General features: G+C 39.4%; 1 protein-coding gene across 3 annotated transcripts in view; it reads right to left on the bottom strand.

The window, feature by feature from the left end:
- The window catches only part of Atf1 (activating transcription factor 1), a 45,623-nt gene extending 30,605 nt beyond the window's left edge, over window positions 1-15,018 (bottom strand). The window contains exons 1-3 of one of the 3 annotated variants that reach the window (XM_071609844.1): window positions 14,759-15,018; window positions 11,378-11,478; window positions 9,340-9,438 (exon numbers count right to left, since the gene is read on the bottom strand). In XM_071609844.1, coding sequence (XP_071465945.1) covers window positions 9,340-9,432 — 93 coding nt within the window. In that variant the 5' untranslated portion in view covers window positions 9,433-9,438; window positions 11,378-11,478; window positions 14,759-15,018. The remainder of the gene's footprint in view (window positions 1-9,339; window positions 9,439-11,377; window positions 11,479-14,758) is intronic. The other 2 variants (XM_071609843.1, XM_027949986.2) reach the window with 2 other exon arrangements.
- Window positions 15,019-22,126: the final 7,108 nt, after the last annotated feature.

Raw genomic sequence — 22,126 nt, forward strand, 5'->3', positions numbered from 1 at the left:
AAAATGTTTTCTACTTTTAAGTTTTGGTAGGCCCATTCTCACTGTTGACAATTCATCTTGTTCCAAGTCAGTGCCCTCTCAAATGAGAAATCTAATATCTTTGAATACAATACCTTAAAATAAAGCTGCAAAACAGCTGAAAACAAAGAGAAAACTCTAAAAACATACATAGCGGGGTCTCTTCTCCCATTAGAGTAGAATTAGTACACATTTTATACAATCTCTTCCAGAAATGACAAGGGAATATTTTCCAACTAATATTATGAGGACAAATAAATTACCAAAAAGAAAAAGAAAACCACAGACCAAGAGCTCTTATAAATTTCAATATAAAAATTATCAACAAAATATTAGCAAATTAAATCCAGTAACATATAAAAAAATGCCATGTCCAAGTGCAGTTTATTCCAGGTATGCAAGGCTGGTTCAACATTTGAATACCTATGTAACACAACCCATCAACAGGCCAAAGAAGAAAAAAAATTCGTAAGATCGTACCAACTGCTGTACAGAAGATATTTGAGAAGTACAAAATTTCTTTTCAAGACAGGGTCTTGGTATGTTGCCCATGCTGGTCTCCAACTATGAGCTCAAGTAATCCTCTCACCACAGCAGCTGGGACTACAGGTATGTATCACATGCCCAGCTCTAACATCATTCCATTTAAAAAACATAACAAAAACTCAGAAAACTAGGAATAGTTGGGAATTTCCTTAAACTCAGAAAGTAAAAACCTAGCTGACATCAAACATAATGGTGAAAGAATGTTTTTCCCTCTAGGTTCAGGAATAAAGCAAGATGTCCATTCTCACTACTCAATGTGGTTAAGTTCCAGTCAGTGCAATAAAGGCAAGAAAAGACTGGAAAAGAATAAACAAAAACATCCCTATTTGCAGATTACATGGTTATCTACAAAGAAAATCCCCACATCTTAAACACAATAACAACAACAAAAACCCACAACTCATCCTTCCTAGAACAAGTGAGTTCAGTAACGTTGCAGGGTACAAGATCAAGATCAATTTACAAAGTCAAATGCTTTTCTATACTCAAAAAATGAACAAGTAAAATTTAAAATCAACACAATATTATTTACAACTGCTCCAAAAAACTATACAATACTGAGGGCTACTTGTCTATCTAGCTCAGTGGTAGAACACTTGCCTAGAAGAGTTGTTGGCAGAAAGTGTTAATTACTGGCCCTCTTCAGATCTGCCTCAAGGAGAGTCAAGGTTGTATACTATCCTTCCTGGTGCAGTCAGAATCCAATGACTGGTGCTGACAGGAAATATAAACGACCTGTTGGCCCCACACCTCAATCCGGAAGAGCTACTTGGCTTCAGAGCTTCCTATGGGGTCATTTGAGGCCTCTGTTGAGACTGAATCACAATTCAACTTCTCCCTCTGCCCAATCCTATTCCTTCTCTTCCTTCCCATCTACAGGTGGTAATTCCCCAGATGTACCCCTAATAAACCCTTTGCGTGCTAATCTCCCTTTTCTAGTCTGCTTTCTGGAAACCCAAACTGTGAAAGACATCAAAGAAAGGGCTGGGAGGCAAATCATGTCTCTACTTACTACTTGTGTGACCTCTAAGACCAGAAGATTATAAAAGAACAGGTTGATACAAGGTAAGGCCTTAAAATGTATAAATGCTTAGGAAATTCACCTGGCAGGTAAATTTAGCTGTAATCATTGTTATCCTTTATTTCCTATGCACCTGGTTAAAGTATACAAATTTCTCCATAATATGAGTATCACTGACAGTTATGAGCTGGAAAAGACCTTAGAGATCACCAATTCTAACACTTTTAATTTCCAGATGATGAATATCTGGTCTTCTTTAAGAAGTAAATTATACAATGTACCAGAGTCAATAAAGTAAGTGACAAAGCCAGGACTCAAACCAGGTCTTCTGACTATATCCACTGTTCTTTCTAATAAACAACTCGGTCTCTCAATCTACATATACTTTATAATTCAGTGAAATTCTTCTTGCCATAACTGAAAGTTGGCTACTGTCTAAGGACCACCACCTCTACTACAGTTCTTCACTGCACTCCTCATGAGCCTACACATAGGTGAGTGTTTCCCTTCATACTTCCATGTCCTTCCCCATAACTCCCAATTTTGAAGTTTGTAACACAGACTGCTCATTCTTGGGACAGTCATGTCCCTTTATTTAAGACTTCAGAATCTGGCTCAATCTGTTCTCTCCCATCTACTCCTCATATAATCTGGTGATTTTAATATGCAACATCTAATATTTCCATGCCCAGGCATTTCATCCATTATCTTTCTTTTTTTTTTTTTCTTTTAGGTACCAATGACTAAACACAGACACAGAGACATGTAACCACTGAGCCACATCCAACCCTTAATTTTTTTTTTTTTTTTTTTTAATTTTGAGACAAGGTCTTGCTAAGTTGCTTTTAGGGCCTCACTTAAGTTGCTGAGGCTGGCTTTAAATTTGTGGTCCTCCTTCCTTAGCCTCCCAAACTGCTAGGATTACAGGCTCCTGGCTTATATTTCATTTATTTTCAGTTATATTTTGTTTCATTTCATTTCAAATGAGGTCTTACTATGTTGTCCAGGCTGGCCTCAAATTCCTGAACTCAAGTGATTCTCCCACCTCAGCCTCCCAAGTAGCTGGGACTACAAGTACATACCACTGTAACTGACCAGGCTTCTGTTTTTGACAACCTCTATTTCAAAGCCCTGTCTTTCACTCTCCTCAGGCACATATTCCTCTTGTCATATCCTAAAGAGTTTCTCATCAGACATTTTGGAAAGGACAATTCTTTCATGTGCAGGAATATCCTGTTCAATGCAAGACATTTAGCATCTGGCTCTGCCCATTAAGTAACAGGAGCAACCCTACCCCCCCCCCACACACACACACACAATTTCCAGACATCTCAGTAGGGAAGCAGTACTACCCCTCCACCCCCAGTTGAGAAACACTGACTTAAACCCTTTCATTACAAATATATGCACCCCTCCACAATGTCAAATTCAAATATCCCTCATTCTAAGCACTACCTCCTTCCAAAACTTTCTACCTCTGGTACATGGACTCAACAATTTGTATACAACAAAAGAAACTACCATCTATTGATCCTACTCTCTTTTCTTGGCTCTTGATCCCACTGAGGCCCAATTTCCTTCTTTAAACAACTTAAATGTCATGTCCAGCATGATAATCACTATACTGCATGCACTCATGCACTCTCAATGTTCTTTTTTCTTGTTCCACTACATATATATAGTTCAAGTACACTTGAATATGACCAGAGGAAAACACAGAACTAAACTTCTCCAGTAGATCATTAATGGTCTCCAGCAATCCTACCATACATCCCTACTCTACTGAAATTTCTTTCTTTCTTTTTAGAGAGAGAGAGAATTTTTAATAATTTATTTATTTTAGTTTTCGGCGGACACAACATCTTTGTTTGTATGTGGTGCTGAGGATCGAACCCGGGCCGCACGCATGCCAGGCGAGCGCTCTACCGCTTGAGCCACATCCTCAGCTTCTGAAATCTCTTCTTAGTAGACTATTTTATAAACTATTCTTCCTATATTCTGAAAGCATTTCACACACAAATCCCCCAAATTTATAAGAAAACTTTCAGAGTATCTCATCCCCAGTCTACCCACCTGACATGTATTTACTTTCTAATTATACATAATATACTTGTGCTCATATCAAGTTAATTTCTCCACCTGTAGATTAATTTTCATCTCCTTTCATAAGGACACCATACCAGAATTGTTCTTTTTTTTCCTGTATTATCAAATTTTCTCCCTCTATGCATCATTCCCTTTGGTACATAAAAAGCTGTTAATTTATCCCATCTTTAAAAATAATCAAAAGAGTCAGGTATCTCGCATATATACCTATAATTCCAGCAACTCAAGCTGCTGAGGCAGAGGGATCAAAGTCTGAAGCAAGACCCTCCCCAATTTAGCAAGACTCTGTCTCAAGATAAAAGATAAAAATAACTAGGCGTTTAGCTCAGTGGTAGAGTACCCCTGGATTCAATCCACAATACCACCCACACACAAAAATAAAATAAAACTTTCACAATCTACAACCCCCTCAGAAAACTTATTTCCTAGATCACTTTTGAAAATACTCCTCAAAGAAGTTGTTTATTCATTCAGGAGTTGTCAAATGAGCTTGCATACTCATTTTCTCCTGTCTTTCCACGCTCTCTTGGATCAAATTAGATTTTTACTGAAATAATTCTTGTCAAGGCTTTCAAGGAGCCATGTTGTGAAATATACCTGATTACTGTTATCTGTGTTAGGTATAAAATTGCCACATACAATGAATTATCAAAAAATGAACCACTGGGGCTGGAGTTGTGCCTTGCACATGCAAGACCATGGGTTCGATCCTCAGCACCACAAAAAAAATAAAATGAAATAAAGGTGTTGTGTCCAACTACAACTAAAAAAAAAAAAAAAAAAAAAAAGAACCACTGCTCCTTAGGGGAAACTTTCTGCAGGTCCCTGGGCACAACATTCTCAAAAACTGATCAATATATAACCTTGTTTTATGTGTATTTCTACTTAAACATACCTTATTTAAAACATGTTGTTAAGCCATTAACATTGAGCTCACAGTCAATAGCACTATAATTCATGCCTAAATGAAATTTATCAAAAACAACATGCTGTTTTCTCCATTACAGCCTTCTTGCACTTGGGAACACAAGAGAGCACTAAAGTACTATGTTTGGAGCCATTTTAAACAGCACAAAATGCAAAAGACAAGGCACTAAGTAGATGGCAAAAAGAACAACTATTTACAGAATGATAGTTGAAACAAAAGAGGCCCAGAATCACTAACTTCATTCTTTGTTGATTGTATTAGGGTTCTCTAGAGGAACAGAATCAATGGGAAGTATAATTACAAAAAGAGGATTTAGTAGGTTGGCTATGCGACCAGAAGCTGGATAGTCCACAATGGCCGTCTACAGGCTGGAGAGCTGGAAGAACCAGGAGCTGCGTAGTCCAAGAGGCTGAAGCTCCAGAACAAGAGGCATCAATGGTGCTACCCTAGTCCAAAACCAAAGGCTTCTGGAAACTCCCTAAAGAATCACTGGCAGAGTCCACTTTAGAAGAGTGAAGAAGTGACAGTCCAATATCCTCAGATGATCACAGCAGCAATCAAGAACCGTTAAAGCTGCTGCTTCCTTGTTCTTCCAACTTTTATTCCACCCAAGCCATCATCCTATTGGATGGTGCCGCCCATGCTTAGGGAGGGTCTCCCGTAGGCTATACCACATGCCAATCATTCCTGCACACACCCTCGATGACACACCCAGAAACCTCTTAATCATTGGCATCTCTTAATCCAATCAAGTTGGCAATTCAAATCAACCGTTACAATGATATCCACCTTTCAGTAATCTCATCTAGTTCCATGACTGATTACACTTACATTAAACAGATGTAGTCCCCCAGTTCTTGAATGTTCTGTTTTCCATTTTGACAATTTCTACTGGCTCAAATTCACAGATTATTTCCTCAGTTGTGTTTGAGGAAACTCTACTAATAAATTCAAACACCATTTCATCTATGTTACCATTTTTATTTCTATTTGATTTTTCATATAGTTTCCATCCCTCTGCTGGTGTTCCCCATCCATTCAGGCATGATGAACACTAGAATAACATATTATTTTAAATTCATTATCTGATACTTCCAACAGCTAGATCATCTTGAATCTGGTTCTGTTAATTATTTTGATTTCTGGAAAGTCATTTTTTTCTTGCTTTTTTGATGTTTCAATTCATAATTTCTGCCTGAATGATGGACATCATGTGTAAGATAGTTCAGACTGAGGCAAATAGTATTTATGCTTAGAAATGGATATGATTCTTCTTCTATATCATAAGTGTGTGTTAAGTGGGGGAGGATTGAGCCAATCTATTCAGAAATCAAACTGGGCTGAGTTTATTATGGTTAGCTAAAGTGTACCAACCAGCTTAAATCTCTAGTGGGGCCTGCTTGGGGTGGTGGGGGGGCTGGTTTGCCAGAGGGTTTTTCTCACTGCTCTTGCTCCATCCTCAGCTTCAGGCTGTCTCTCTGCAGTTCCCCCCAAGAGGCTTTCTCCATACTCCTGTTCCTCCCCCAGGGATAGACTGTTGTTGCTACACTTGAAAGCAGAAGAGGGAAGGTTCTCTATTATCCTGTCCCTGTCTCAGTTTCAGGTGGGACCTATATTCTTAGGTTTTAGTAGATGGGCTTTCTCCTAGTGGCAGAAACACTAATGATGTGAAACCAGGACAGTTTCCTGCCTTTCCTCAGGGTTGTCGGTTTTCTTTTTCTTTTCTATTTCTTCCAGACACCATGGAAAAAAGGGTTTGATCCCTTTCTCCAGTGGTTTTAAACTCTTTTTCCATAGGAAAAAAATGGTCCAAGCAGGCCTGGACCCATACAGACAGGTTTTCTCTGGTTTCTTTTGCTCACCCCACCCCCACTCCTTGCCCCAGCTTTCTTATGAGCAAATGTTAGCGATCCTTCAAGAAAAGCCTATAAAAAGATAAGAACTCTCTTATGTCTGCAGCTCCAAATTTTAAGAGACTGACTATGTCAAGTGGTAGGAGAACCACTAACAAAGAGATTGGTAAACTGGTGCACTGGAGGCTAAGACAGGAGGATTCTGGATTCTCATGCTAGCCTATTCCTGAACTTTATAATTCATTAAAAATTTAGCTAAATTATTCTTTCTCCCTGGTAAGACAGTCTGACCTTGTTTTGTACTCTGCCACAAATGCCATGCACATATCCTATCTCTGTGGGTTCAAGAAAATTTATGAGTCTGCAGATTACATAATTTTTGTTTCAGATATAAGCAACACTCTATCCAGGTTTCTACATCCTAGGCAGCAGCTAGAGCCCCCATTTTTTCAGTATTATCTATATGTCCATAATTCCTAAATGTAGACCTCTCCCCCAAAATCCAGACTCAGGTATATCCAACTCCTACAGGATAAATCTACTTGGATTGTCTGGTAGACAGATTTTAAGGTGGTCCTTGTGATCCGAATCTCCTGGTGTTCATGTCTACTCTCTCTTTGAGTGTGTCTTTTTTTCTGGGGACAGAAGGAGTAACTAGAGATCAAACCAAGGGCTTTGTGTATGCAAGGCAAACACTTTGCCATTGAGCTACATTCCATCCTCCCCCCTTGAGTGAGGGAGGACTTGTGATTTGCTTCTAACCAACAGAATATAGCAAAGTTGATGCAATATTATTCCCATGATTATGTTACATTTTATGGCAAAGAAATGGGATATCATTTCCTTGATTATGGTATATATTACACAAGACTCTCTTACTGGACTTAAAAGAAGCAGGAAGCCATGTTGTGACCTGCCTATGCAAAGAATCACATGACAGGGAATTAGAGGCACCCTCTAGGAGACAAAAATAGCATCCAGCCAACAGCCAACAGAAAACTGAAGCTTTCAATCCTACAGCCACAATGAAATGAATTCTGCCAACAACCTAACTGAGCTTGGAAGTGGAGACTTCTCTAGTCTAATCTCCAGGCAAGAACCCAGCCCTAGTCAACACCTTGACCACAGCTTGTTGAGATCTCAAAGAAGAGAACCAGCTAAGATATGTCTGATCTTACAGAAACTGTGAGCTAATAAATGTGTATTGTTTTATGCCCCTAAGTTTGTGGTAATTTGTTCTGCAGCATAGAAAACTAATACAGAAAGAATGAGAAACTTAACGAATCTAAAAGCAAATTTATCTATTTATTTATTTATTTTTGGTAGTGCTGGGAATTGCACCCAGGGTTTAGCACATGCCAGGCAGGCACTGTTCCACTGAACTACATCCCCAGCCCTTAAAACCAAATTCTTGATTGTCAATATCCCCTTAAAAAGCAAAAAAAAAAAAAGAAAAATGTTCCATTGTCCATCTCAATAAATGGCAACTCCATTCTTCTACTCTCAATCAAGCCAACAACTATGCAGTTAATGTTAACATCTTTCTCTAAAACTTGACATCCAATGCAAGAGCAAATATTATTTGCTTTACAATCAACAGACATCCAGAATCAAACTTTCTCTCACTACCAACACTGCTACCTCATTGGCTCAAGCCACTATCACTTCTCATGTACATTTCTATAACAGCTCCTAACTGGTTTTTCTGCTTTAATTCCACAAAGCACAAGAAGGATCCTGTTGTGTATGCTTGGTTTTTTTTTGTCTTTTTCAGTACTGGAGACCAAACACAAGGACACAAAGGACCAGATAGGAGAATTTTGTGTTTGAGGCCAGCCTCAACACCCAGTAAGACCATCTCAAAAAAATTTTTAAAAAAGCGGGCGGTGGGGGGGTGGGGGGGGGCCCTGCAGCTGTGGCTCGGTGGTAGCACACTTGCTGCTGGCATGTGTGAGGTGCTGGGTTCAATTCTCAGCACTGCATATAAATAAAATAAAGGTCAATCAACAACTTTAAAAAAAATTTTTTAAAGGAAAAAAAATTTAAGCTAGACAGAATGGCACTCCTATAATCCCAGAGACTCAGAAAGTTGAGACAGAAGGATGACAAATTCAAAGCCAGCCTTGGCAACTTAGCAAGAACCTGTCTCAAAATTAAAAACAAAAAGGGCTCAATGGTAGAGTACACCTGAGTTCAAGACCCAGTACCACAAAACAAATAAATAAATAAATTTCCAATATAGCCAGGATAAATCTGTTGAAATGAAGATGATTCACCTCTTGAAACCATTAGTCTATGTCTCAAGTTAGCACAAAAGTCAAATAATCACATCTTTCTGATGTTACAAATTAGAAAATATTCTAAATCACTGTTCTCCATGAAATTCTACCTCCATTTCATGTAGGTAGAATTCTCCTACATGAAATCTACTGCTCTAGGTTTTGAGAAGTCCATAGTAAAACAACTCTAAATATACTTTATATAAAATACAATAAAACCAATTGGTCTTAACTGAATGTGTTGGCACACAACTGTAACCCAAGACTCAGGAAGCTGAGACAGGAGGATTACAAGTTTGAGGCCAGCCTGTGTGACTTACTTAGCAAGACCCTGTCTCTAAAAGTTTTAAGAAGAGCTGGGGTTATGACTCAGGGGTAGAGCACCACTGGATCCAATGCCCAGTACTACTTACTGGGAAAAAAAAAAAAAAAAAAAAAGTCTTTGACAAGAGATTTAAGTCAAATCCACCTTCCCTCTTTATATTTCAACATTTTAAAGTCTTGTCTAGTTCTTTTTCTGAAGATTAGTAATAAAATATCTGAAATAACTTTCCTACAACATATTCCTAACTTTGGTCCTTGCCTTACCTGTTGAGCAATATGAGAAATATGAGCTCCCTGAACTGCTGAACCAGGTTGAGGTGTAGTCTCTGAAGTGTTACTCTTGTGGGAATCTTCCATAATCAACTAAAAGGAAAAAAAGTCAGTTAAAATAAAAAATGCCACAAAATACTTATCTCATACTATATAATCATGTAAAACTCATCATTTGGTTGCCACCATGAAAGGGAAAAAGCTGTAGTATATAAAAAAGAGATATTCCTTGCTTACTATTTTAAATTTTCTGAATTCTGACACACGTAAGTACATGTTTAAATTTAGTAAATAGCATAATATGACTAAATTTTCAATGTTACCCACTCAGAATGTGTATGTTCATGAACACATACTCCTTAGTACAAGCTAGGGAATAGTTTCTAATTGCATACATAGTTTCATGTAAACAATGTATTGAGTATAAGTTGAACAAATAAATAAATAAAACCATTCCTAAGGAGTTTCTAAAGATCTAGATGGTCAAAATAATCAACTGCAAGATATGCAAACAGGGTAAGAACGAGAATATGTAAATTTTAAGAGACTGACTATGTCAAGTGGTAGGAGAACCACTAACAAAGAGATTGGTAAACTGGTGCACTGGAGGCTAAGACAGGAGGATTGCAAGTTCAAAGCCAGCCTCAGCAAAAGAGAGGCACTAAGCAACTCAGTGAGACCCTGTCTCTAAATGAAATACAAAAATAGGGCTGATTTAAATTAGTCGAGTGCCCCTGAGTTCAATCCCCAGAATTACCGAGAGAGAGAGAGAGAGAGAGAGAGAGAGAGAGAGAGAGAGAGATAGATAGATAGATACTGGTAAAAGATCTGGGTAAAATGTAAGGTATTTATGGTTACATGCAAAGATATTTAAAAAAACAGCTGGTTAGCAAGCATATGAAAAGACAGTTAACATCATAATCATTATCACTAGAGAAATAAAAAAGCAAAACCACAATAAGATACCACCTCACATCTATTAAAATGGCTAATATAAAAACAAAAAGAAAGAAGTGACAAATATTGGCAAGGATAGGGAGAAGCTAAAATTGTACTTTAGAAGTGAAAAATGGTCCAGCTGTTATGGAAAACAATACGGAGGCACCTCAAAAAACTAAACAGAATTTCCAAATGACTCAGCATTTCCCCCTCTGGATATACATATCCAAAAGAGTTTGAAAGCAAGCCAGGCATGATGGTACAGGCCTGTAATCCCAGAAACTTGAGAGGCTGAGGCAGGAGAATTACAAGTTGGAGGCCCACTGGGAAACTTAGCGAGACCCTGTCTCAAATTAAAAATCAAAAGGGCTGAGGATGCAGTACTACTAGCAAGTACTACAAGGCCATAGGTTTGATTCCCAATACCACCACCAAAAAAAAAAAAAAGCAGGGTCTTGAAAAGATATTTATGCATACACATAGCAGCATTATTCACAATAGGTGAAAGCAAAAGGTAGAAGCATCCCAAATTTCATCAATGGATGAATGGATAAATAAAGTGTATGTACTTGCAACAAAGTATTATTCAGTTTAGAAAATAAGGAAATTCTGACTATGCTACCATATGGATGAACTATGGGTACATTACACTAAGTGAAATAAGCCAGTTGCAAAAAGATAAACACTGACTTCACTCATATGAGCTATCTAGAGTAGTTTTAAACCAGACTGCCAATGACTGGGTGAAGAAATGGAGGGTTGCTTAATGGGCATGAAAAAGTTCTGGAAAACTTTTTCACACACTGTACAACCATGTGAATATACGTAACACTACTGAATTATTTACATTTCAAAATGCTGAATTTTATGTTATGAGTAGTATACACAATTAAAAATTTGAGATAGCAAATCTAGGTATATGCCTCTTAATATCACCAACTTAACTGTGAAGTTTAAGCTTACATACATATTCTTTTTACCTCCTTTTGTTTTTTGAAGTCAGAAAACAAATTCCTTTTTAATGTCTGAATTGAAGCTACTGTTTTTAGTCATTGAAAAAAAAGATGCAGTAAGCTATGCATGGTGTGCACACCTGTAATCCTAGGAACTCCGGAGTCTGAGGCAAGAGAATCCCAAATTCAAGGCTGGCCTAGGCAACTCAGTGAGATACTCAGCAACTCAGCAAGATCTGGTCTTGAAATAAGACATAAAAAAATGACTGGGAATGTAGCTCTGTGGTAAAGCACCCCATGGTTCAGTCCCCAGTCAAAGAAATAAAAATTTTAAGAAGAAAGATAAAATGCATAAGATCACCTCATGCATAAAGCAGCTTTAATTTTTCCCTCTTAATTTTTTTCCCTTTTTTCTAACTTGGAAAGTTTACAATAGAAAGAAAAAAAATGGCAAATCTTAATCAATTCCAGGTGTGGCGGCACACACCTATAATCCCAGTGCTCAGGAGGCTGAGGCAGGAGGATCATGAGTACAAAGCCAGCCTCAGCGTCTTAGCAAAGCCCTAAGCAATTCAGTGAGATCCTATCTCTAAATAAAAAATACAACAACAAAAAAAGTAGGTGGGGGTGGTTAGGGATGTATCTTACTAATTAAGTGCTGCTGCATTCAATTCCTAGTACCAAAAAAAAATTTTCTTAATAAATTAAAAATACTGTCTGATTTCTTCTCAGTCTTCTAAAAGAAGATAACCTATTTTCTATCATGTCATAAATAATCACTCCTATGATTCTACCATTTCCTAAACACAGCCTTATGGTTTTATCTTATTATAAACCACATGCTCACATGTGTTTTATTGAAATTATCACAGCATAACCTTTATTTGCTCACTTTTTTTTTTCTTGGGGGGGGGGGGTGTGGTACAGGGATTAAACTCAGGGACACTAGGCCAATGAGCCACATCCCCAGCCCTATTTTATATTTTATTCAGAGACAGGGTCTCATTGATTTGCTTAGCATCCTGCTTTTGCTGAGGCTGGCTTTTGAACTGAAGATCTTCCTACCTCAGCCTCCCAAGCCACTACATGCTCACTTTTTCTTAACTAATATTCCTAAAATTGAGGTTAAAATTAACAATGTTTTAAAAAAAAATGTTTAACAGAAGAAACTTTATGTGTACAAACATTTGGGGCAGGGTGGGTACTGGGGATTGAAACCAGGGTGCTACATCCCAGACCTTTAAATTTTTAATTTTTAAAACAGGGCCTCATTAAATTACTGGGGCTGGTCTTAAACTTGTGATTTTTCTACCTCAGCCTCCCAAGTTGCTGAGACAGAGAACCTGACTAAAAAGCATTTTCTCTAAAAATAAAACAAGCTCCAAGCTGCAGCTGAAAGCTTATACAAACAGGGCAGAATCACAAGACGGCAGTAAAACATAGATTCAGAGAATATAAGAAAGGGCACTCTTGGGGCTGGGGTTGTGGCTCAGTGGCAGAGTGCTTGCGTAGCATGTGTTAGGCACTGGGTTTGAGTCTCAGCACCGCATATAAATAAATAAAATAAAGGTTCATCAACAACTAATAAAAATATTTTTAAAAAGGGCACTCTTAAGAAAACTTGCAAAGAAAGAAACATTATAAGATAGGCATCAGATTATGGGGGTTTTATTATTTTTTTGCAGCAGTTTGGGGGATCAAATGCAGGGCTCTCTGCAGGCTAGGCAACCACTCTACCACCGAGTTACATCCTTGGCCACCTAAGAGTTTTTAAATGTCATCCTGGATTTCCTGTTTTAGAGATGTGCAAATCAAGGTTCAAAGAAATTAATTTGCTATGTGGATTAATTTGGATGTGAATGAAAGACCTGAAGCTAGAACTGTATTAATCGGAAGTCTCTGTGTTCTTTTATTCAGTATTGCTTCTCTTCCAAGAGTATCAGAATACCCTTCGATTAATCTTTCCTGACTGCTCCAGGTTCCTCTTAATGTTTACAGTGTCTTGCACATATGCTAATGAGCAAGACAGCATAAGTTCCCCTTCTTCTTATAGCACTTATCATAGTATTGTAATGGAGTAATTTTCTGTCTCCCCAGCAGAAAGTTAAGTCCTAGGAAGTCAAAGACCACATCCTGTTCCTAGGATAGCAATAATAAGCTCATATTAACGTTGAATGTTTTTTTCCCTTTTATTTCCTTGTTTACTTGGAAATACTGATTTAAAACTAATAGGACAATGGCTAGAGAAATATCCTTAGAGGATTACTTCACCCCACCTTTAGAAACGGGGCAATTAAAGCACAAGAAAAGTTGCAGCCATATCACGCCCTGCTTTGGAAATTCATTATAATGAGATGACATTACTAAAAGGCATTTTTGAAAGGACTACCACCTACTGGGGATACAGCAGTATTGCACAGATATATCAGACCAAACAAGGTTAAAGAGCTATCACATTCAACTCGGAACCGTGGATTTTAACTAAAAGGTACATTGTAAAGTCGACAGGAAGAAATCCAGCATTTTACTAAAACGCATATTCTGTTAGTAGCAAGTGTCTCGGGATAAAATACTGTACAAACTCTCATAGGTGAGGCCAGTTTAACAATGATCCCTACCAGACCTGCACTGAAATGGCCTTAGAAGTGTTAAGTGCTCTCAAAAACTATTGGCCCAACGCTCTTCAAATGCTAACAAAACTAGCAAACATTATTTAACATTCATGATAATTTCAGTGATAAGCTTCACGCTCCAAGGCATAGTTGAAGCTGAGAAATACCAGGCTTCACTCTTCCTTATGTGTTTGTTTTTACAAGACTGGAGATTGAACCCAGAGCCTTGAGCATGTTAGGCAAGTGATCTACCACTAAGCCACATTCCTAGTCCTTGCTTTATGATTTAAAAAAAAAAAACAGAGAAAAGTGTCCTCGGCTTATCCGTCGTCCAGGCGGGAAACAAATGACTTTTTGTCAGTGCCAGCCACGTAAAAACCTGTTCTCTTTCCTGCCCATCAGCCGCACCCTTCCAACACGGTTCGATTACGGCACTAACTGCGTCCCCACTAGATTGTAAGCTGCTTGAGGGATGACAGTTCTCGTCCTCCAAAGCAGGCACACACGGGCCCAGAACGGACACCGCACCCCGGTCAAGGCCACGCTCCCCTCCCCGGTTGCTAGCCCAAGACCGCGACCTCCGGCCTCCGACCGCAGAAGGCGGGCCTCTAGCCTAATACCGCCCGCGGCACCAAACTCTTGGCTTTATTTTCATTTGGGGCCGAGGGCAGGGAGGAGACCAACCACTGAAAGGACACCTCTCACAGCAAAGGCGCGAGGGCCGGAAGCGCACTCCTCCGGGCCCCCACGCAGCCCCTCCCCCTTCCGCCGTGCCCCTCCCCCACCTGAGCCGCCAGCGCGCGACCCCCACCCGGCGCGCGACGGGCTCAGAGTCCCCGCCGGCACCGCGCTCCCGCGCCCTTCCCGCCTCGGGCCAGGGGCGCTCGTCCCACCCCGCCCCCCACTTACCTGTGGCTGCCGCCTCGCTGCAGTCCGGGGCGGGAACTTCCACTCCCCCCTCCCAAGTGGATCCGAATTCACTACCCACTTCCCCACCCCCCTTTCGAGGCGAGGGACGTGCTTCTTTCTCAGGGTCAGGCGGGGCAGGGAGAATCAGTGTCACTCAACAGCCAATTGTTTCTCGGCAGTCAGGGCCGCCACTGGCGGCATAATCTACACCAAGCAGGGGGCAGGGGAGGGGGGCAAAATTCAGTGCAAGTGTGCGTGGGGGGTGAGGCTGGGCGGGGCCTCCGTGCGGGCCGCAGTGTGCGTCATTGCGCTACTCACGTGACGCGCCGCCATTTTGGCCGGCCTCTATCAAGTCATGAGCTGTGCCCTCGGCATTTGCTAGGAACGCTCTGAATGTTGCCTGCGGTTTCCTGTCGTTTCTGGCTGTGTACCCCAGCTCCTCCTCCAAGTCCGTTTCCGAAGCCCCTCAACAACTAGGTGCTTTTTGGAGTCTGTTCTGCGTGGAGCAGGTTTCTTCGCTCTCGGCTCTGCTCCTCGCAGTGGTTTGGGTGGTCAGACTCCGTTTGTGCTTCCTGACTTTGATGCCTGCCCTATCCGCTTCTCCTAAGGAGAAAGGGCTTGAGGCTTGTCTTCCTCAGCTTTTCTTAGTTCACTCAGAGCTTTGTTTTCGGTATTGGGGATTGAAGCCGGGGTGCTCTACCACTGAATATTGTACCCTTTTTATTTTTTGAGGCAGGGTCTCACCAAGTTTGCCAGGCTGGCCTCGAATTGCAGTCCTCTTGCTTCACCCCACGGAGTCGCTGTTAAACAGCCGTGTGCCGCCACACCCAGTGATAATTCTTATTTCTATGAGTAGAGTTAGATCATCTATGTGAAAGAATTTTTTCTGTTTTTTTTCGATGCTGGGTATTGAACCCAGAGCCTCACACATGCTAGGCCAAGTCTTACCTTTGAACTGCATCCTAGCTGAAAGGACTTTATACACAGATTGATTTAAAACAAAGCAAAACGAGGCGCCAGTAGAGTGGCATTTTGGTGCACAGATTTCTTCCAAATTTTTAAAAAGTATTTATGAAAAGTTTAGTAGAAATTAGATGCTATGGCACACACCTGTGATCCTTGTGTCCTGCAGTCCCATCTACGCAGGAGGATCCAAAGTTTGAGACCAGACTGAGGGACTTAGTGAGAGCCTGTCTTAAAAAAATTTAAAAAGGGCGGGGCGCGGTGGCTCACTCCTGTAATCCCATCTCATCAGCTGGAGGATTGCGAGTTCAAAGCCAGCCTCAGCTACTTAGAAAGGCGCTAAGCAAAAAAGGGCTGGGGGTGTGGTTAAGTGTTCCTGAGTTCAATCCCCAGTACCAAAAAAGTAAAAAGGGCTCGGGATGTAGCTCAGTGGCAGAGTGCTTGCCTGGCACATATTATGTTTTAAAAAATAGTTGTAGATGGACAGCATGCCTTTATTTTAGTTTTTTTTTTTTTTTTTAATGTGATGCTGAGGATTGAACCCAGTGCCTCACAGGTGCAAGGCAAGCACTCTGCCACTGAGCTACAGCCCCAACCCTAAACTATTACTATTACCATATATATATATATATATATATATATATATATATATATATATATATACACACACACACACATACACACACACACACATACCTACTTCTCTGGATAAGGAATTACTTTATTCTGAGTTTTTTTTCTTTATGCTTTTAAAAATTTTTCTAGATGTTCTTTTATGGCTTTATAGTGATATAAACTGCAAATGGTGAACTTTAGTATGTTTTGGCAAAAGAAAAAGTTACACAAAGTTTTTGTGAAATTGTACTTGAGATTCTTATTGTAGAAACCTGATTTAATAGAGATAACTCTTTTTCTGCTTTTTAAAAAATACATATATTTTTTAGTTGTAGATGAACACAATACCTTTATTTTATTTATTTTTATATGATGCTGAGGATCAAACCCAGTGCCTCACGCATTCTAGGCAAGAACTCTTCCTCTGAGCCACAACCCCGGCACCCCTTTTCTGGTTTTGACCTTTTGAGCCAGATAGTGATTTAAACCTAAGGAGTGTGTATGGCTCACACTCTGAAGAACTCATTAAAGTGTAGCCATGGTCTTTCATCGAACTTTGCTAATTACCTATTAAGAGCTACAAAAGGTGGCTACTCTTAATTTACTTATTTAGGAGTACTAGGTTTTTGATTGATTAGGTAAGTTACCTGATCTCTGCATATGTCTTCTTGAAGCAGGAGTGTAGGGCTAAAGTTGAAGTTGATGCCCATTGAAAGAAAATGATTGCACTCTATGCTTGAGATAAATTTCTGGAGGTCTTTTCCCAAAAAGGGACTGAGCTAGAATGGAGGACTTAAGAGTCATGAAACAATGTCTAGAAGAGCCAAATGGCCCACTTCTCAAAAGGTGGAAATTATCTAAGCTAACAGATGTAGGTTTTGGTAGTCCATGAAACAGGATTAATTACTCTTGGTGTGTTTTTTTTGTTAGACCTTGAAAAATGATCCTCCAAAATGAAGCCCTTAAAAGCAACTCAGAAACAGTCTCTGACCTCCTCCTGCTTTCCTATCTCATCCCCCATTCTCTCTGGAAGCAAGCCACAGAAACTAGAATTCCTCTTTCTCAAAGTGGGTTATAGAAGTCAGAGTCCCTTTTCCTCAAAGCCAGCTAGAGCCTAAAAATTTAACTTTTCTCTACCTTTCCATGTAAGAGTTGACCATAAAAAAATTAAGACCCTCAGGGAGGAGGAAAAACTATAGCCAAGGAGCCAGGAAGAATCTGAATAGCTCCTGCTAGTTTCTCCTACTCAGTCTGTCTTTATTAGTTCATACCTTTTTTGTCCAATCACCTTTCTACTTGGTTGTCCCTGCTTCATTCAACTTAAACATAGAAATGAATGCTCACCTGGGGTCACTCTGCATCTTTGCATCTTCAATCTGAAGTCTGTGTCATGTAAAACTGATAAGTGATCACACCCACCTGCAATCCCAGAAACTTGGGAGGCTGAAGCAGGGGATCACAAGTTCAAGGCTAGCCTCAGCAACTTAGCAAGACCCCATCACAAAAAAACAGAAAGGACTGGGGATAGAGCTCAGTGGTTAAGCACCCCTAGGTTCAATTAATTAGGAGTACTAGGTTTTTAAACAACTATGATCAAATAAATTAGTTATTCTTTTCTCTTGTTGCCGCAGTCTGGCTGGGCACAAATGCCGCAGTCTGGCTGGGCACAAATGCCGCAGTCTGGCTGGGCACACAATCACGAGCCACCACACAGCTTGTAGATTCAAACAGCAACTCTTTATTCCCGAACTCACACCAGCCGTCTATAATCACGTTCTGGGGAAATCCACGTTCTCTGCCCAAATCCACGTTCTCTGCCCAAATTCACCTCCACTGGGCTTCTGTCTCCCAAAATATACTGTCTGAATCCCGTGAGAACTCAAGGGGAACTCAGGCAGCAGGATACGCCCTATTCCCAGCAGGAATAATCTTAAACCTTAAACCTGGAACCTAAACTGGGAACGCCCTAAACCCGATTATCTTAAACCAGGAACACCCTAATCCGCCCTGGTCCTTGAGCAAGGTCACCTATATTCAATGTCACTGCAACATGGGGTACACTGGCAAGGAAATTGTCATACCTACTTGGCTAATGGCTCCCAGCATCTCCCCCCTTCTGATTAATTAAACAATAAGCAATGTGGCTTAAGGACCGTGCCTGGTAGGTTGTCCAATTCAACATATGGTTCTTACCCGTCATCGGAAAACTGACCTTTAGGCGTCAGCCTCCTGTCTTAGGTTGATACCACTGCAATTGGATCATACCCGTCACTGACTACCGGTCCAGCATAAGCCATTGGCCCCCAAATTTTAGACCATCACTAGCAGAAGGGAGGAGGATACAGAAATGCCACGACACCAAGCCAATTGACGGCTCCTTGGGAAAAATTGCATCACATTGGGGCTGGGGATGTGGCTCAAGCGGTAGCGCGCTCGCCTGGCATGCGTGCGGCCCGGGTTCGATCCTCAGCACCACATACAAAGATGTTGTGTCCGCCGAAAACTAATAAATAAATATTAAAAAATTTTCTCTCTCTCTCTCTCTCCCTCCCTCCCTCTCTCACTCTATCTTTAAAAAAAAAAAAAAAATTGCATCACTGGTGACACCATCAGCAAAGATATGCCAGCACTACCACAATTAACATGGGGTGCGCTGGCAAGGAAATAAAAATTGCATCACTGGTGACACCATCAGCAAAGATATGCCAGCATTACCACAATTCGCTGCACCAAACGATAGTTACATAGTCCAGGCAAGTTCTGCAAGCAGTTCAAAGCGGAGGAATCTATCAATATGTCCATTTCCTCCCAAAATCCGTTTCCTCCCAAAGTAAGTTGACTCCTTGATTGAGCATTACTTGTTGAGTTATATTCATTGATGCATCAGTTTATACAGTTTACTGTGATAGCTATCATAGAAGCTGTAGTTTGGTTTTATCTTTGTCTTCACCGGCACTGGGATGAAGATAGGAATTCTGGCAATGATGCTAAAGAGACATTACCCTGAAAAGAATTATTAAATATAATGAAAAGGAAAGGTGAAAGTAAACAAACAGATCTGTTAACCTACTTTAAAAACAATCCTTAACAGCTGTTTACCTAATTTAAATTAAACCATTTAAATCACGTGAATAAAAAAAATAATAATTCGGATCCATTTTTTCATGAGCGCTCCTCATATAAGAAATATGGACATACGCACATACAGACATACAACACAAAACACAAGAGTGTACACAAACGTACAACACATAAGAAAATAGTAAAGGCCTTGTAGCTTTACCTGGGTGAAATCTCCATTGCAATGTTTAAAAACTTCACAGTTAAAAAATAAAACTGATCAGAAAAACATTAACCTAAGTTTGTATGCGCTCAAAAAATAAAAATAGAACCTTATGATGTGGAAAAATGCAATAATAAAATAGCTATTGAAAAAAGCATCCTGGTTAATCACTGTCGCAGATGTAAGAATGGCCAAGCTGGAGTTCTGGATATCAGCTGTTATGGATTTGAGTCAAATCATCTTTTTTTCTATCTGTAGAAATTGTTTTAGTTAATCTCTCTGGAATCCAAATCGGCTGCTGTTCTCCCTGTGGAAAAACACAAACAGACCCCCGACTCCAGACAATCACTGGGTCAGCACCTTTCCATTGTCCTGTTAGAATATCTTTCCAAAGTACTTTAGGCTTATGTACATTTTTTGGATACATGTGTCTTTCCGCAGCACTAAGTCCTGATGAATCCAAATTTAAAAAGTTTAAAGTAAAAAGCGTTATTTTAAGTTTATCTTTGGGGGATATATACCCCCTTCCAATTCCCTCTTTTGCTTTAATAAGTATGTTTTAATAGTTTGATGAGCTCTTTCAACTATGCCTTGACCCTGTGGATTGTATGGGATTCCTGTTATATGAGTAATACCAAATGATGAGCAAAATTGTTTAAAAGAGGTAGAGGTATAGCCAGGACCATTATCGGTTTTTAACTGTTTAGGAACGCCCACAGTGGCAAAATTTTGTAAGCAATGAGCTATAACATCTTTAGTTTTTTCTCCGGCATGAAGGGAGCCCATCAAAAATCCGGAAGAAGTATCAACTGTAACGTGTAAATATTTTAATTTTCCAAATTCTGGCAAGTGTGTGACGTCCATCTGCCAAATATGGTTAGGTATCAGTCCTCTAGGATTGACTCCAAGATTAACTTGTGGTAAAAATGTCACACAATTTTGACATTGTTTTATTATATGTCTGGCTTGTTCCTTAGTTATTTTAAAACGCTTTTGTAAAGTATTAGCATTAACATGAAACCTTTTATGAAAATTTGTAGCTTCTTCAAATGTAGAGAAAATATGTATGTCATGTGTAGTTTTATCTGCTAAATCATTGCCTAAACTAAGGGCTCCAGGCAGTCCTGTATGTGCCCTAATATGTCCTATAAAGAATGGATCTTTTCTGTCCCAGATTAGACTTTGTATAGTGGAAAACAAAGAGAAAACAGTAGAAGAAGGGGAAATCCTACCAGCATCTTCAAGAGATACTATAGCATTAACTACATACTGACTATCAGAAAATAAATTAAATACAGAATCTTTAAACATCAAAAAAGCTTGTAAAACTGCATTAAGCTCTACCTTTTGAGCTGATTGTTTGGGTACTAAAAATGTAAAAGTTCGATCTGGGGTAACTACTGCTGCTGTACCATTATTAGACCCATCAGTGAATATATTTGGAGCATTCATGATAGGTGTTTTTCTTGTCATTTTAGGAAAAACTACAGGATGCTTAGACCAAAAAGACAACAAAGGATTAGATGGTAAATGATTATCAAATGAAACATTAGATTTACACATGATTATTGCCCAAGTATTTAACTCATTAGCTAACTCATCAATTTGATCCATAGTATATGGAGTAATAATTTTATTGGGAGAAATTCCAAACACTCCCTTTGCTGCTCTTATTCCTTTGAGTATTAATTGTCCTACAGCCTCAGGATACCTAGTAAGAATAGTGTTAGGAGAATAAGATAAATGTATCCACAATAATGGACCTTCTTGCCAAAATACTCCTGTAGGAATATTTTTTGTTGGTAGTACAATAAATAATAAAGGCAAACTTATATCAATTCTATCCAAATGTATATTTTCCATATATGTTTCAATAATTTTTAATGCCTTTCTTGCTTTAGGAGTTAACATGCGGGGTGAATTTGGATCTGATGGACCTTTTAGAATATCAAATAAAGGTCCCAACTCTCCTGTTGGTATACCTAGATAAGGCCTTATCCAATTTATGTCTCCCAATAACTTTTGAAAGTCGTTAAGTGATTTGAGTTGATCTACTCGTATTTGAATTTTTGGTGGACGGACCATGGTTGAGGATAATAGAACTCCTAAATAATTAATTGGAAAATTTAATTGTACTTTATCTATTGCTATCTCTAGATTATAATTTTTTAATAAGTTTGTAAGTGTGGCATAACATTCCAGCAATATGTTTTTATCTTTATGTGCCAATAATACATCATCCATATAGTGAAATATTTGTAGTTCAGGATTTTGATTTCTAAGTGGCTGGATTGCTTTGTTTACATATATTTGACACATAGTTGGACTGTTAGCCATCCCTTGAGGGAGTACTTTCCATTCATATCTCTGATCAGGACCTTCATGATTTAATGCAGGGATAGTAAATGCAAAACGTGGACTATCCTCGGGATGAATTGGAATTGAAAAAAAAAACAATCTTTAATATCTATAGCTAAAACATGCCAGGTTTTTGGCAAAGCAGACAA

Source organism: Marmota flaviventris, chromosome 3 (genome assembly GCF_047511675.1).
Source record: "Marmota flaviventris isolate mMarFla1 chromosome 3, mMarFla1.hap1, whole genome shotgun sequence".
NCBI lineage: Eukaryota > Metazoa > Chordata > Mammalia > Rodentia > Sciuridae > Marmota > Marmota flaviventris.